Raw genomic sequence first — 17,709 nt, 5'->3', positions numbered from 1 at the left:
GGTCAATGAGTCTTTGTTAATTACTGTAAATTACTTTTCTATATATAAAAGCAACAAACTGTCTTTCCAAAAATACAGAGAAATTGAAATAGGACAAGTATGATATCAGCAGCTTTTACTTTTTTTCCCTGTGGTCTTAATCAAATGTGAGATTTGTGTTAGAAAAAGGGTCTCCCTCAGTGTAGCAGACAAAGGCACAACAGTTTCTAATGGCTGGCAAATTAAGCTGGGCACATTCACATTAGAAACAGTCTTTTTTAAAAGTACTGAAGACAGCAATTAACTGTTGAAACAGGTTACTGAGGATAGTAACAACTATCTCCCTCACTGGAAACTTTCAGCTAAAGCTGTTGGTTATGAAGTAGTAACTACATTAATGGAATTTCTGTGGTTGTCTTTATGAGTAAGTTAAAATAAATTATCCCCAGATTGGGATATAAATCTCCAGAGTTTATTGTCCTCCTTTAAAGGCCAGTAGAGCTATACTTACATTAACTTATCCTATATATTGAAAGCTCTTACCAAATTGACTTAAAAAACCATGTCCCATTTTCATCTTTGTAGAATGAGGTCACTGAAAGCACGTACAAAACTAACAATTTGACACGGGGAGGAAAACATTTCAGGCAAAGCATCCATTCTGAAACATTTCAAACAATTTTATTAAACAATCATGTTTTACATGCCATCAGACCTAACCCCTGAAGTGCAAAAATGTTTCTGAGGTATTAAGACTGGAGGAAAACAGGCACAGTATTGGTTGTTAGGGATACCACACTACAGCACATTGGACTTTGCAAACAACAGGCCTTTATACAGCATTTGCAGGATCAGAGAAAACTGAGAACAAGTCTGTGTTTGTCTTTAGTCTTGAGAGCCAAAAAGCCCTGATCATTAGCCAGTTGTGTCACGTCAATGAAAACACAGACATGGTTAACACAGGATGATGATAAATATCAATGAGGTGTTTCTAGGCCAATATGTACAGTACATGAATAGTGAAATTTAAATGCTGTATGTGTGACCAAAATCCCAACTGTCTATCCAGTCCAGCTTAATATATGTTGTGTCTACGGTGGCCTCTTTAGAACCAGCATTGTTGTCTATTCTACACAGCTATGCCACTGCCCTCTGCTCCTCTTTGAGGGCACCTGGTCACTCACACTCACTTCAGATAAGTCTGATGTTTATCAGATTAACTAGAGTCAACAGTACAGTACTGCTTGTGGCCTGTTATCCTCCTAGTTGCCCTCTTCCCCTCATCCATGCAGTGAACAAGTCTAATCCATGTGGAAAATCTGGTAAAGAAGTAAGCGTTGATTTACCACTCTTCATGTAGAAAGGAAAGCCTTATATGAGAACTGCAAAACCCATGGGGCAAAATTGGCCCTTACAAATTAGGATATTAATGAGAGTTTTACTTAACTGCCAAATTTTGCTCCAAAAATAATTTCGTATGAGAAAAGTTTGGGCATTACTCGTTTGTATCAGCTTGCCTGTTCAAGGAATCAGGGGGGAAAGGAACACTTTTCCCCTTGGAGCAGTTCCTGGGGTTACAGTTTGACTGAAGGCTGCAGATGTGGCAATTCTGTACAGAATTAACTTTCTGCTGAACATTAGTTAGATTTAAAGCTCTCACTAATTCTCCTTCAGTGATTTTGCTGGAAAAAGTTTTCCACCTCAAGAACTATGGCATTGTTCCCTGGGACTAACTGCAGTTTGACCTAAGCTATTTGATTCAAAGACATGCAGCAAAATTATATCCTTCACATGATATCACCACAACCGAATGGAAGATAAATCTAAGAAAACATTTCCAAATGAATGATAAGCAAAAGTCACTTATTTTAAGTCTCTCCAGGGTTATTTTTAGCCAAGAGAGATAAAAACAAGTTCCTCCTGAGACAAAATTGTTTTTTCATATTTGTGAAAAATACCATGACAAAATAGAAGTGATCCTTATCTTAGTAGATGTTTACGAACTTATGAAAGTTTCTGAATGTGTCAGGTTTTGCATGAAGAGTGGCATACTTGGAAAGATTCTCACCTTCAGCATCTTCAGCTTTGAGACCTTACTGGGAAGCTGGAGACACAAGTTCTATTGTCAGCACACCCATGGGCATAACATCATACAGTCTGACCACAAACACAATTGAGATTCTCATAATTTTCTAGGATTGTTACCTAATATCACTGCTGTTTACCTACACAATAACATCTAGCAAATCTACAAATATAGAATAGCTGGAATAGAAGCTGGATACAGCTGGAGTGTTGCCTTAATATTACTTTTTAATGGAATCATATTTCATGGACAAAAAAGGCAACCCCAAAGAAAAAGTGCAAGTAAATCATCACTTTCAGTTGAAAACTGGGTTTCGGATGCCACTCAGGACTGAACTGTTGGGCCACTTTCTGTGCAGAAGAGTTAGGGAACATAAGAAAAAGAAAATGCTTGTGATTCCTAAGATGACAACGCCTGAAATCAGTGTACTGGTGACTGCGTTCAGCTGGAAAGGAGGTCCGTTTGGATGAGCTGCAAGGAAAACAAGTAAGACCTGGTTACAATCTCTCAGCAGTGCCAACCACTTCTGTCTTTCCATACAACACCCTGTACACAGAATAATTACAATGAAGGGACTAAAACTGATATTTCAGAATGAGCACCTGTCTACTTGGATAAAGCTTATCTAAGTATACTCTGAAAATAGTTATTAGTTCTTTCAATATCCAACATTCTGGGCAATAGAGACAGTAAGGATACTTCTAAGGCATAATCCCTCATATGCTAGTGACCAACCTTGAACTGTGCTATTTAAGGCAAGACTATCATTTGTCCAAGAACTATCAAGGCAGAGGTATATGAATTTGTGACCTAATCAAGTTAATGAAAGGATTTCTTCACTGATAGCATTGCCCACATCTCAATTCAAAGTGTATATAAATCCTTAACAGACATATCTGGCACCAGATACCTGAGCTACTCTAAGCTTGTTTGTATGCCTTCACGAAAGGATTCTTACCACATTTATCAATTCTCAGGTAGAAGAGGTAACATATTTACTATTTAGTGTAGCTCAACAGGCTGTTCATGGACTAGTTCCTGGATACTGAAACACACACATCCAGCCTGTACCATCTTTTCCAGCAGGAGGGAAAAAAACATTTGAGTGGTAGGTGCTACCCAAAGCACCAATGCGTGTTTGCCATTACCAGTGCTGGAGAGTGAGGTGAAATGACAACACAGCTTCTACGTGGGAAACCAGACTTCTCCTTCCAAAAGCAGCCACCTGCCCTCAAACATCATCAGTCCCTCCCTCATCACCAAAGCTGAAAAAAGTCAGCTCTGTTGATCAGGTTGCTCTCCCCTTCTCAACATTGTGCTGCCTTCTGACCAAATTTGTCTTGTCTCCACTACAGTAGTAATCCCACCCTGCTCTACCTCTACACTCTTCACTGGGACAGCAACAGGCACAGGAAAGGATGTTGCTCTGGGATGGAAAGAGAGGGCTGCTGCTTTCGTTGGATGGGAAGGAAAGGTAGCAGCCATTCACACAGCAAGCTGTGTGCAGCAAACGAAGAATTTGCTTTTTATTATTACTATTTTCATTATATCCATGGGTAGGAACACACCAGGGAAAACTTTATTTCCATGCCAGGAAAGAAAGGTAGCTGCTTTTATGTGGTCCAAGTTGACAAAAGAAGGGAACAAATAGCATTAGAGTTCAGAGGACAGGGTAGGTTTTTTGTGCCACTCAGTCCTGTTATGAACAAGTAAGAGGTGGAATGGCCCAACGGACCACCTGGTTACCTTGACCGTCCTTTTTTAGTCATTAGCTAGTCCTTGTTACCAGCAGAGAACAGTAACAGGCTGAAAAAAGTCCTCCAAGTGCCCGAAGGAGAAGCACCCTAAAACTTAGAGACTTGATCTCCCCTGCAGCCTATTTCCTTCACTGCCCTAGAAGACCACAAGTTCTATCCAAGCTTCTCCACAGGCTCTTTGTGTGGTTAAATGCCAGGACAACAGGAGCTGAGGCAGAGCTCTTCTGATTTTAAGCTGTGAGCTGAGCTGGACTGCAGCATAATAAGCATTTTGCTACTCTACTCCTGCATGGCATGAGCAAATTTTACTGCTTAAGTCTGATTTTGCATCTGGCAGTTGCAATGTTCCCTCAACCTCATATGTCATAGCAGCAGATTTTCATTTCAACTCTATCACAGGAATTAGAAGTTGCTATGCTGGCGGGGCTGGGTACACAAATTAAACTGAGCATTCCAGATTCACCAATTGCTTTCTTTACAGCATGTCAGTATTGACTCATTTAAATGACACAAAAAAAAAAAAAAAAAAAAAAAAAAAAGCCAAAAACAGAAAAAACATTCCAGCTCAGTGCAAAAAGCTCAATCAAAATGGTTCATCTCCTCAGTTCTGTTTCACTCATAAACCCTCTGTTATGTTTCTTGGAGTTCTGATTAACTTACCAAGCTGTGAATTGTTGGTTGGCGTCTCATCTGTATAAAATAAAAACAGGATGCATTATATTTTACAAATACCTCTGCCTACCTCCTCCCCTCCTTGCAACACAACAGCCAATAGTACTAGCTTTATTTTCAAAACACATCAGCTATACTTGCAACACTGTCTAGTAGCTTTTAGCATCTCTGGTAGAATAAGGAAAACAATGTTAATTACATGACATTGTTTCATTTTTAATGTGAGTACACCAATACAAGGTTACTTAGTATTCTGTCACAAAAAACCCCAACACCTTAATGCAGGATCATCTTAATTGAAAAGGCAGCCAGTTCTATTCTCTCTCTCAATAAGAATACAATCATAAGCACAATATTACACGGAAGTCCATTCACAGATCTCTATAGGAAAAAAATTAATCTGTGTTTTCAAAGGAAAAATACATCAGTGACCATAAATGATTACAAAAATGACCTTTCTGCGTGCTCATTTTTCTCTTGACAGTTACAAGGTGGCATTATATTCCAGGAAACATTTTTATTTTGTCTTCAGTTTTTACTTACTTACCATTGTCCATCTCAGAATTACATTTCTTGTCACTACTTTTGCTTTTTTTTGTGCAACTTGTAAGCACAGCTCATGTATACATTTGTTTTGAGCAGCTGTCTTCTAAGTTTGAGACATCCATCAAAAGCTACACAATTTCACCTTCACCAGTAGGTACCTGCTTTGTTTCTATACACAGAGACTAAAACATTTTCTTCTGTGTATGTCTCCTGTAATGACTTATTTTGGATTAACAAACAAGAATAAAGTTTCTCTGAAAAGAACAAAATGTTAGAAATACGAGTTCAGAAATACACAGGAGAAGGACCATTACTCATTTGCAGTAGCACAACTCGGGTCCTATCAAGGTAACTGCATAAACAGCTCTGTTACCAGAACCACCAGTGCCTAGAGTAACGGGGAGACCTGGCTCACTTGAGGTGTCTCTGCAGACACCAAAGTGCCCAGGGTCAGACGCAGCACCAGCCTAAATGGGGGAAGTGGGGGGTTGCACATCCACGCGAGTGCAGAACTAACACTGGCATACGTCCTATGGTGAGGCACATGCAGCAGGTTTGATGGGCTCTGTACAAATGTATCTCTACTAAAGCTGGATCAGAGCTGCCCTCGAAAGCAGCATAAGCACCTCCATGCAACATTGCACCAGAGTAAGCCAGCACTCCTCATCTAAAACCAGACAGTTCTGTTTAAATTCTTTCATGACCTTCCCCCTTTTTTTCCCTTTACTATAGCGTTCATGAACCTCACATTTTTAATGCTCTTACTTTCACAATGGGAAGGGACAGTGGGAGGAAACACTAATTCCCTCTTTCTGCTCCAGAAGGAAAAGTGAAGTGCAAGTCAGATTAAGGGACTTGCCCAATGCCACTCAGGAAATTTGTGGCAGAGTTCAGAACTGAATCCCATTTTTTTCAGAGTACTTCCCATCAAACCATCCTTCTGTCAGCAGAAGTGGGATGCTCCAAAAGTATACTATGGAGATGCAGAAATAAGTATAATCTAAAAAGCTTTAGCCACATATCTTAAGTCGAAGACACTTAAAAATTTACTATTTTCCTTTTCCAGCCTTGTTCATGTTTTCATTTAAAAAACCTCAACAGTGGTCAAGAAATTATAAATCATTTATCCCTTCTTTGGGGCCATTAAATGCCCATGGACATATCTTTGTTTTCTTGAAGTTATGCAGTATTTAAAGGTAACTGATGAGTATCTTTTTTTTTTTTTTAATTGTCAAAATAGCATTCACAGCATTTGAATCATAAACTATATTACCTAATTTGGGTTGCTCACATAACAAGATTTACCTAGTTTCCATTCTTCGTCAAAGGCAGCATTTCTCTAGCATACATGTTTGTCTGAGCAAATCTGTCATTCATTTCCCCTAAGTACTCATGTATGAAACTTTGAAGATAGTTCTTTTCACTTGTTCTTGATTAATCAGATAGCAGCAACTCTGCATTATACATAGTCCCAGTTGAAAAAAAGTCCTCATTTTCATTGTAAAAAATGTTGCTTATAACTGAGGGTATTTGTTCTAAAAATGGTCTAAAAAGTGTTCCCTATTCTGGAGGGTCAGTTCTCTCTGTATATGTGGGCACAACCACTTTGCACTTACAGAAGGATTTTATTCCCAAGTGTTTCAATTATTTTTCATAGACAGGATTCAGTTCTGCTCTCAGCTTCCTAAAATCTAAGACCACTGAAATCAGTTGCTTAACTGCAACTACTTATACAAATCTGTAGACAGAGTTTCTTAAATTTTTTCAAGTATTTTATTTTTATTATTTTGTCAACAGCAGTCACATAAATTCTTTTCAAAGACTGCAGGTTGCATTTAAAGATGCTTTTTGGAAAAAAAAAAACCAAAAACAACTTTGGCAATAAAAATGGAAATCATGGAGTTTCACCCTGGATTTAAAGGAGTAAGATTTTGGCCCACTCGGTTTAGAATTTACAATGTCTTTGTCTTCTTTCTTTCTTATAGCTGAAGGCTAAGCATAGCATGTATTAATTTTATGCAACACTTAGATAAAAACCCACAGGTGAAGCTGGAAGAAACAGCGAATAGAAAGTGACAGTGAATATCCATTAGCTGTCCAAATTAAATTGCAACACTGAACACAGTACCTTAAATTCTATTATCTTCAGTGAAATCTGACCAAAAAAAAGAAATCAACCCCCTGAGATTGGGCTTTTATAATGGCCTTATACACTTATAACAGTATCCCACAGTGATTCTACTGTGTTAGGGAGGAAACATGTGAATGCTGAGCAGGAATACTAGCTCAAAATTTCTACCAAAGACTCCAATGGTAGGGAAAAAAGGACCCAGCAAACTCATGGAGAATCCACCCTTTCTCTAAGTCAGTGCAAATTTATATTAAACTGCAAAACATTTCCCCAGGTTTCTGAAATTTATGCAGTCCATAGAAAAAGTTTACTCATGCCTACCACTCCTTGTAATGATGGGGCCAGCAGAGATTACAGCATTGCCAGAGGTGCTCTGAGGGATCCAAGTTGTCCTCCCACCAGCGTCTCTTCTTTCTCTGTTACTGCAAATCTGAGTGGTTAATCAAAACAATCACGGTTTCAGTGTGGAATGGAATTATGGCCCTTCTGTGCTTCCTGCTTTAATGTAAACTCTTTTATAAGCAATACTACAACTTTGATTTTATTTCTTAGTATGCATTAAATTACTTTGCAATAAAACCAGCTGCAATATTCCCTAGAAGTCTATCTTATAAATGCCTGGCTTCCCATTGTATTTTGCCTCACTTCGTTTACAGAACTACATTGCTGTTGTGTACAAGATCCATCTTATAGTATATTAAATTTTCAGTAGTTAATTTCCCAAAGCTTTGTTTACAGACGGTTTTCCCCAACAAATGTGTTTTGCTTGACTAGGGATAGACAACATGCTACAATCCCTATTCTAGCAAGCTTCTCGAGTTAAAGTTCGCACATTTTCCATGGAGTTCTAAATAGCAATGACCCAGACTAAAACAATCCCCAGCACTCTGCCATCTGGAATCCACCTTTAACATCTCTAATTTATAATCTACTTTAATCTTGGGTACTCGAGTATGCTTCAACCAAGAGCACTGCTTTAATTTCAACTTCTTGTGAAATTACTTCAAAAACCTCAGAACATAAATTCAATAGAAACAATGAATTATTTAAAAGTGTAACATAAAAGTATAAAATAATGTACAAAATGCCAGAGGTATACTGAACTGATAGCATTTTAAAATTCTAATTGGAAAGTCATTCAATGGGAAACAATACTGCATTGTGAAGACATCACAGAATATTCTGTGTTTATATATTTATTTAAATGTTTCAATTTCCAAAATATATTTGTTGTTCCTGACACTCCTAAAATTAAATAATTTTTGCATTGACACAATTTCATGAACTTCAACAAAACAGCAGTGTCCAAACTATAAGGGAGGTGGTAATAAACTATAAGGGATGTAGTAAATTTTTTTCTTCACTATCAGAAACTTTTTCAAATTTTCCTTGTCAGTATAATGGCACTTACTATAGCTTTAATTTTTCCATAAACTCTATTCTAAGATATTTCTATTAATCCACTGATTGTGGATACCTTGTTTCTTAGATGCCATACTAAGAATATCAGCTCTGAAGCTGTCTCAGAGTTGTTACTTTTAAAAAGTTAATTAGGAACCAAAAGGCAAAGAGGTCATTTCTCATGTGTTCTGCAAGCTCTGTTTTGCAGGTCTAGTTTTGTTCTATGTCCTGATGACCTGTTCATTGTCCTGTTCTTCATCATTTGTTTCACATTGCTTCAGACACAGAAAACATTCTTACTTCAGACTCCGCAAGTCACCTTCATTCTGTGCCATCCAAACTTCCATAGCATTTGTATGCAGAATAACTCCAGTGTGCCTATTTTATATACAGCTAATTAACAGCAACTTCCGTCCACTGAAACTTACTGGCACAAGAAAGGGACAGTCATCTGCTCTGCACAGCTTTGTTACGCAGTGAAGGAAGACCGTAGACATCTTCTGGTTCTTGTGCTTCACAAAGCGAAACACCTCAAAGGAAAACCGGCCCATTTGGCTCTTGCCATTTTCAATAATAGTTGTCTGAGGGTCCTTGTCACAGCTAGTTTTTGTAGAGAAGATTAAAACCAGGATGAGCAGCTATATCAGCATTTTGAAGCTCTTAGCTGAGAATAAGATAGCTTAAGCAGCAAGTTCAGTGCTTTAGCTCCTTGGAAAAGAACACAGTGCCCTAATGTGCAACACCAGCAGCCACATCTGCCTGTTAGGCTGCACAGTCCTGCGCTGAAATGCATTCCTACAAAAACATTCTGTTTTGTTTTGCAACATCACAGCTATAACCAAGATGCCATTTAATTCCAGTGCCCCAAAAAATCTGAGATCTGAAGCAAAGAGTAATCAGGTATGCTAACCGGTATAGACAGGTAACTCCAAATGAAGACAGTATCTTTTCAGCAATCGTCACTGGTAAGATTTAATCTGAGAGACTTCCAAGATGTTTTTCAAAGTTCCAATTCAAATAAATGTTATTACTGGGAGTAGAAGCAGAAGCATCTATTTATCTTTCATCATTTGCTTAACTGCTTTCTTGAACTGCAGTCTATGATGTTTTATACCACTGTCATTCACTACAAGGATACCTTTGGTAAAACAAAGGCCAGTTTAGCCATTCAGTTTGGGTGTTTATGGTATCTCTAGTAGAGCCATTTTGGATATATGTTTCTCTACCTTCATAATTCTTACCACTTCACACTCACTTGCTTCTATGATTATGTTCACAAACAAGATAAGTCCTGACATGTTATCTGTAAGCCTCGTCCTCGGTCGTCCCTGCTAATATTGCTTAGACTTTCCAGGCAGTTTAGAACAGCACTACTAGAGAGATTTATAACTGTTTTTTAAAGGAAGGACCCACAAAACACTGGGTTTGCATAGGACCTACCTGAAAAAAAGATCATATCGAACATCATCACTAGGATTACCAGATGGCGTGGTGTAACAGTAGTCCATCAAAACATTCCACCTGCACAGGGAGGAAAGTGATAGATGAGGGGAACCGGCAATGTAAGAGCAGGGGTGGAGAGTGAGATAAGATTAAAAGGCAGTACAGGCAAGCATACAAACTGATAATGCAGGCTGTTACATTGAAGCTGAGTTACTGTATTTAACAGGTTACGTAAAAATCATCCTGCATTCCCAGTATATCACCTGTTTCTTCCCACTACTTACAAAACTAAACAGCACAGCATAGCAGCAGAATTGTATAAATCAAATCACTTGGTTTCATGCAAGTCAACCACCATACCAACACATGTTGTATACCTCCTCTCAGAAGCTATGGCCACATAGGACTAGAAATCAAAACCATCCCAATTTTAAAAGCCTCAGAGTTTCTCACTTGATCTTACAGATGCCTTTTCTTAAACAACAACAATATAGAATTTAAAGTATAATTCAGGAAAACTTTCATGAGGACAGCAGCAAGGTATGTATTCACCATCAGGGACCTGATACCCTCCAGCTAAGGGCAGCAATTATCAAACACCAACCATTATTTTGACATACAAAAAGCTATGAGGAAAGACGTTGCTTCTAAATCACAAAAATTTGCAACACCAAGAGCTGAACAGCAAGCAAGACAAGATATAGCATCCTTTATGGTACCTGCCATCAAGGTTGGTTGCTCTTACAGCTGCATATATTTTGGTTTTCAAAGGTAAACCTGTACTTGGAATAAGGAGCTGTTGGCTGTAGGTTGAATCCTGAAAAACAAACATTGCCTCAGTGTACCAGAAATCCCACTGTAACAACCCATCTGCATCCTCAGAATGAGCATTTTTCTGATTTTTCTATGTAGGACAGTCATTTACTTTGTCCTCCATGAGGAAAAAAGCAAAACGCAGTGCCAGAGCATTTGCCTACAAGTTTGTTTGTGAAGATGAATAACGCTTGACTGGCCTTTTCCTATGCAACTATTTTGGGGAATCTATGATTTTATGAAGTGGTTGGATCGGTGATTAAAGAAAAGGTATCATTCACTGACACCTCAGTAAGTCTCCCATCACCTACAGGCAAACATAGCAGGTACTGTGGTTTTCTAAAGGAGGAGTTTAACTGAGTTGTCACAGTGTACCCCTTCCCAGGAAACATTGTTAAGGTTATTTGATTTAGTGGAGATAGCAATGCCACCAGGTTTTTATATATCTTAAGCTGTAGTCTGGGAGAACAGACACATTCCATTATGCAAAGTGTAGTTTCTATGGAAGTTGGCTTGCTGAAGACTACAAGTAACAAACATTTTCATTTAAATTCTAATATTTTAAAAAAGCTGTTTCAAGAAGCCTGTATAAAAAGTTGGAAATTCCTCATATACTACTACATAGATATAGCCGTTCTATTGGTTTCTTGTTCAAAGGCTGAACCATTAATGTCACTTTGGCAACAAAGCCATGAAATCTGTCTGAGTGACAGATGTTAATTCAGCATATCAAACTGCACTTACTGGTAACATCACCTATGTCAAATAGGTGCTAATCCAGAAAGCATATTGGCACCTCTTGTGAGAGGTCAAAACACTCAATACATAAGAAAAATTTTGTAAAACAGAATTTTGACTGGGTTCAGTGTGGCAGACAAGACCAAGAGCAGCAGCTGACAGCAACAAGAAGGATTAAGCACAAACATAAAAGTATTTTTTCAAAAGGAACAATTCCAAATTTCACAGCATGCCCAATATTCAAGGCCTCCAATGCTGCAGAGATTGGGAGGTACACATGCACACACAGAGCAGCTCTGTGACATACACAGAGCAAGTCCTTGAAGATTCATTCAAGTGAGATCAGGTAAATTTGACACCTTTAAAATTAATTTTACATTTCTCTAATATGTGGCTTTGACATATTCTGCAACTGATTAAAAAGTCTACAGTAAGTCCCTCACTATTACATTCCATAGTACTTTTTTTCTTAAAAAATAGTTTATATTCATTTAGACCGTTACAGGAAGGCCTAAAAGCACATAGCCACTTAGGCTGTGTGCAAGCCCATTAAACATTTTGCTATTAAACTCTGACCCTATCATGACGCCTCCTCTTGTCTCTCCTAATAATAACATGTGCTAACACCACAAAGTAAATGTAAACATCACCTTGTGAGGGAAGATGGAGGTGAGCTGAGAAGATGAAGAGTCAATGTTAGGAAATAACACTGTAGCTGAAGTTTGGAAATACAGCTGCTCACAGTCAAGAGTCACATCGGTACACAACCCCTCACCAATACCAAGGGTGGACAGGGGCCTCGAGGCCCCTCCCCAAACCAGAACTGTCTAACAGGGACCAAGTGAGCCCAGAGAATCAGCACTCACAAGACCAAGGGTGTCCCAAGCAGCACTCCCAACCAGACAGACTGCAGGCAATGCACAAGCTGCCTGTGTGTACACCCAGCCCTAAGATGTGAACCAGAAGGGCATACCTACCACTTGAATCTGCCAGTCTTAGCAGTATTATTCATGATAGTGCTACTCACTAGAGTGATACAACTGAAATCAGAAGGATAAGTCACCTCTGTTCATGGTCAACTTGTAAACTCACTGGTGTAGGGAGGATGAAAGCCCACCTTGACATGTGGTATTTAAGGAAAAAATGTCCTCAGTCTGAGCATCAATAGCATTTATACCTGGCTGTTTGCAGAACTGAGCCCTGAAAGGCAGCAACTATGTGGTGGCCAATGCTTGTCCTAACTGAGAAGTTTGGTTACCCTCACCCTGCCCCATCTTTTTGGTCGCAGGTTTATTTAAAAATGAGAGAAGTATAATCTTCATTTTAACAGATCATAGGTTGTTATTTGGAGCTCTGCTCTATTGAGCAAACATGATTTTTTTTTTAAGCACGCTGTCAGAAAATGTCCTGTTACAATATTTATAGCTCATTATGTTCAAAGCATAAAGCATTGACTTTTAAATCAGTTGCATGAATTATAACTCAGCATCATGATGGCATGAATAATAATGCAAAAAAATTGGATTCATAATTTACAAAAATGATGCTTGATAGATTGAAAAATGGATATTTAAATCAGGTATTTAAAATGTATGAATAAAAGTTTTAATCAACACAAAAATATCATTTCAGGGATTAATGTTAAGTAGAGGTCCGTGCATTTTTCATGTTTTACTGTTGCCATCCATATTTACATAGTAAAAGCTTTTACAAAATGCATATTCAAGTTAAATTATCTAAAACATACGGAAGAAGTGTTAGTTGAAAGCTGTTAAAATTATTAACCCTTAAAATCTTGAAAGTCCAAAGAATGAGGCAACAAGTGCAGTGGGCTATAGATTTGGAACAAATCCCACATCCCTCACTACAGTTACAGATGACCAAAACACTCTGATGAGGCTTGAGAATAAAAATACCCTAGCAAAAGTGCTACAGTTTATTGCTAAGGGAACAGGTCTGGAATATTTTTACAGAATTCTACAGAGTACTCTCTGTATCAGTACAATGTTCCTATACACATATACACTCACACACACAGAGTAGTATGTATGCACACACATAAACAATAAATGCAGACACAAGTGTGCACTCTGGAGTATGATTGTAATTACTACAAATGATTAGTTATGTGGCACCACAAACTGAAAGCCAGAGCTGTAAATTGAGGAACTGTATAAATACAGGACAAAAAGACTGTGTGTGTCCTCAAAGACCAGCCATATAAATACAACAGGCATATGCAAACAAAAAGGACAAGGGAATTCAGAGATGAAAGACGCCTGGATGAAACGCCTTGCTTATGGGAAGTGGGAAGGGAAGAGCAAACAATGAAGAGGAGTCCATACTTTGCTCTTCTAATTAAGCTTGTACCCACATAGTGCAGAGATTAATTTAGTTCAGGTCATACTACTGTGTTTTATACTCACATTGTAAAGCAACAAATTCAAAGTGCTGATAAAAGTACCATTGTTCTCTCTTACAGAAATAGCAGCTGATGACCTACAACAGAACCAGAAACCAAAAACCATCATGAAGAAAGATACCTTATTTTTCTGTTTATATACTTCAGCGGGTTTTTTATCATTAAAAAACTCAATGAGTCATATCACAAAGAGTTAATTTACGTATTTGGGTTATAAACTTCAGAAAGAGGAATTTACAGTGGAAACACTGACAGAACCTTAACTATGCAGAAAGTAATGGATACTGTTGAAAACAGGAATCAGAAAAATAATTAGCAGAGAGGCAAAGTGACAAAAAGGAACCCACTTTTCATGATGTACAAGGTTTACTCATGGAAATATTTTCTCTTGCTCTCTATTATTCCAAGCACAAATACAGGCTGGGCAATAAGTGAACTGAGAGCAGTCCTGAGGAGAAGGACTTGGGGGTATTAGTGGATGGAAAACTGACTCTGAGCCAGCAATGTGCGCTCACAGCCCAGAAAGTCAACAGTGTCCTGGGCTGCATCAAGAGAAGTGTGGCCAACAGGGTGAGGGAAGGGATTCTTCCCCTCTACTCCCCTCTCTGAGACCCCACCTGCAGTGCTGGGTCCAGCTCTGGGGGCACCAACAGAAGGAGGACACGGACCTGCTCAAGCGGGTCCAGAGGAGGCCACAAAGATGATCAGGGGGCTGGAGCACCTCCCCTGTGAGGACAGGCTGAGAGAGTTGGGGGTGTTCAGCCTGGAGAAGAGAAGGCTCTGGGGAGACCTTAGAGGAGCCTTCCAGTACTTAAAGGGGGCTACAGGAAAGGTGGGGAGGGACTCTTGATCAGGGTGTGTAGGGATAGGATGAGGGGTAATGGTTTTACACTGAAAGAGGGTAGATTTAAATTAGATAGAAGGAAGAAATTCTTTCCTGTGAGGATGGTGAGACACTGGCACAGGTTGCCCAGAGAAGCTGTGGCTGCCCCCTCCCTGGCAGTGTTCAAGGCCAGGTTGGACAGGGCTTTGAGCAACCTGGTCTAGTGGACACTATGTCGACTATGTCGACAATACTGCTATGGCATGCATATATTTAGGTGTACATGCATATATACACATACATATGGGCTTACACAAACATGGGAATGAAACATATAGAAATGAAAAGCACACTTACGAAGCAAGCTGAGTATTGTTAACCAAGTACTCCAACGGATAGCTACAGCTAAATTTGTACAGAAGTCCAGGCAAATAGCTGATAATCGTTGGTGGGTCTGGCGTATCGATATAGCCTGAAACATTGCCTATCTGTACCACTGAGGTATTTCCATAAGCATTGATACCTCGAGCTGAGGATACCTATTGAGGGAGACAGAAAACAACTATTATCAGAAAATTAACTGGAACAAAAAATACCTAAGACGACTCATGCTTTAGCCCATTATCTACCCAGAGATATCTTCAGAAAAGCCTTCAAAAATGAATTTATTTTAATGACATGTTCTCTGTGTTCTGTTTTTCACTTCCCCAAAATCATGCATATACGGTTCACAAGTGATATCCCTGTTCTTAAAACACAGACCTGAGCAACACTTGAAAAAAACTGATTAATCCTGGAAGCATTATTTTTTGGTAGGTACTTTTATTCTGAGCATTCCCAATGAATTCATATGACTTACTGGGAAAAGCTGAAGGAAATTTTCTATTACAGTTAACAAATATTAGCTTAAAATGAGCTTCCATATACAATAATAAAGCCAATACACAAGCAATTTCATTCATGGAAACAATACTCTGACTCTCTTGAGCTTTGTTTTTGACACATCAAAACCAATGTACTTTCTAAGCAGATACAAGCCAAACAGCTGAACTCTGTGTTCATATACATTATACATCTCTAAATCTAAATTGTAAACTGTGTGCAAAGAAACACTGTCAGAAATGCAAGACCTGAAAAGTAATTCAACCTTAATGCCAACGCAACCTTAATTCAGTCCCTGGACACGTGCTAGCCTGTGTTGCTCAGGCTCAGAGTGTGGAGAGCCAGCAATAGCACGCAGCTCTCCAGAAAACTGAAGGACACTCTTTCCTCCTGGTAGCAGCCCACCCCCACTCCATCTGTAGCTACTGATCTGAATAAGGGGGTGGTTTGAAAACAGCAGGTAAGTTTCACGAATTACTGTCTCAGTCGGCATGTACACAATAAGGCAAAGAAACATGGCACTGGACTTCCACTGAAACATTTCTTTTGTGTAACTGTATTAGCAAAACAGATGCTTTCAATAGCTTTAGAATACACAGTTTCTTAAAGAGATATTTCATTATGGAAGAATCATCCTTGCACATGAGTTGTAACATTTTGCACTAAGTAGCACAGGATACACAGCAGGTATTTTGATTTCTCTGGCTACAGAAAAAACAACTAGAAGATAGATGCAGCCATGCACCTTGCCAACAGCATACCTAATCATTTGTTAAATGGCAGGAAAATTATGAAGATCAAATGTCCTAGGATCTACTCCTTGCCTAAAAAACATAGGCTAGAGCACTAAGGTAGTAGAGCCAACTACACCTCTGTTTAGCTTCCTCACCACCCCACTCCCAAAAAAGTTGCATCTGCCATGTTACAGACAGACCTGGTTTTACCTGAGTTCTGCCTGAACTGTTGTCATTGTCTTTATTTTTATTGAAAATGAGTTTGAAGTCTGTGAAACACGGACAAGAAATGTAGGCGATTGTACTACTCCGGTGTGGGGAACGTGATAGGAAACACTCCCTGCTCCTTTATTGTCTTTGTTGGTGGCACAGCATGCATAAACAGAGAGGATGAGGGGAATTTTAGGTTATATTTTTCGCAGCTGCTACTTTGTCTTTGTATCTTGTGCAGCCTTGTTGGGGGCTTCATGGGGAGCTCCAATTATTTGGACTTACCAGACTGGGGTTTGGGTTGGTTTTTTTTAAAACATCAAGCTCTTACAATTATAATCAAATAGCAAGTTCAGGGAGTTTACAATGTGACCAACTGCATGGGAACAGAAAGAAGTCACTTCCTGGCAAATTATTCTACTGCAAGTCATGGAGGTGCTACAGCTTTTCAGGGAAAATGGGAAATGAGAATCTTGAACTTGATAAACTGGTTTTCATTGAAATTTTAAAAGAAAGCCTGAGGCAAACAGGTCACAGAGCATATCGAACATTTCAGCCCAGTTTCACAAAATTATTAGCAACAAAGCAGGGGGTTTGTTATAAAAACTGACAGGTATCATCAAGTGCAAGCATAAATTCCAGATAGACTATAAGCCTTAAAAATAATACGGTTTACACTTGGTTTTGTAAGGTATTAATAATTTGATACAGTCATCACTGTTTGTACAGTGTGATATACACATAAACGGTACAACTCTCCTCTCCCTTGGTTTAGAATGTTTGAGACCTGCCTTTCCCCTCTCTCCCCATTCAGAGTGAGATAGCTTCATTGAAGAAAATGAAATTATACTAGTACAAAACAGACTTCAAAGTCAGCTCCTGGATCAGATTCTGGTTCCAAAAACTCACCCACAGCTAAGGATTAGATTTAATCATTAGCTGTACAAAGATGTGCATTATCCGTACATGAAACAGCAACATAAAATGTAGACACTGAAGGCACACCGCCAAGCAAAACACTGTAGCGCAGAGTGTCCATGCACTAAGAGATCAGAGTTGAACATACAAATCT

The 17,709-nt window shown here is 38.9% G+C and overlaps 1 protein-coding gene across 4 annotated transcripts in view; it reads right to left on the bottom strand.

The window, feature by feature from the left end:
* Positions 1-638: 638 nt before the first annotated feature.
* Positions 639-17,709, bottom strand: part of ZPLD1 (zona pellucida like domain containing 1) — a 157,514-nt gene continuing 140,443 nt past the window's right edge. For all 4 annotated transcript variants that reach the window (XM_074856132.1, XM_074856143.1, XM_074856137.1 and 1 more), the window contains 8 exons: positions 15,169-15,350; positions 13,993-14,065; positions 10,735-10,832; positions 10,013-10,093; positions 9,001-9,172; positions 7,493-7,601; positions 4,483-4,512; positions 639-2,536 (listed from right to left, as the gene is read on the bottom strand). In XM_074856132.1, coding sequence (XP_074712233.1) covers positions 2,361-2,536; positions 4,483-4,512; positions 7,493-7,601; positions 9,001-9,172; positions 10,013-10,093; positions 10,735-10,832; positions 13,993-14,065; positions 15,169-15,350 — 921 coding nt within the window. In that variant the 3' untranslated portion in view covers positions 639-2,360. The remainder of the gene's footprint in view (positions 2,537-4,482; positions 4,513-7,492; positions 7,602-9,000; positions 9,173-10,012; positions 10,094-10,734; positions 10,833-13,992; positions 14,066-15,168; positions 15,351-17,709) is intronic.

This window comes from Strix uralensis, chromosome 2, assembly GCF_047716275.1.
Source record: "Strix uralensis isolate ZFMK-TIS-50842 chromosome 2, bStrUra1, whole genome shotgun sequence".
Taxonomy (NCBI): Eukaryota; Metazoa; Chordata; class Aves; order Strigiformes; family Strigidae; genus Strix; species Strix uralensis.
The sequence above is the reverse complement of the archived record's forward strand: the minus strand, read 5'-3'. Positions and strand labels throughout refer to the sequence as shown.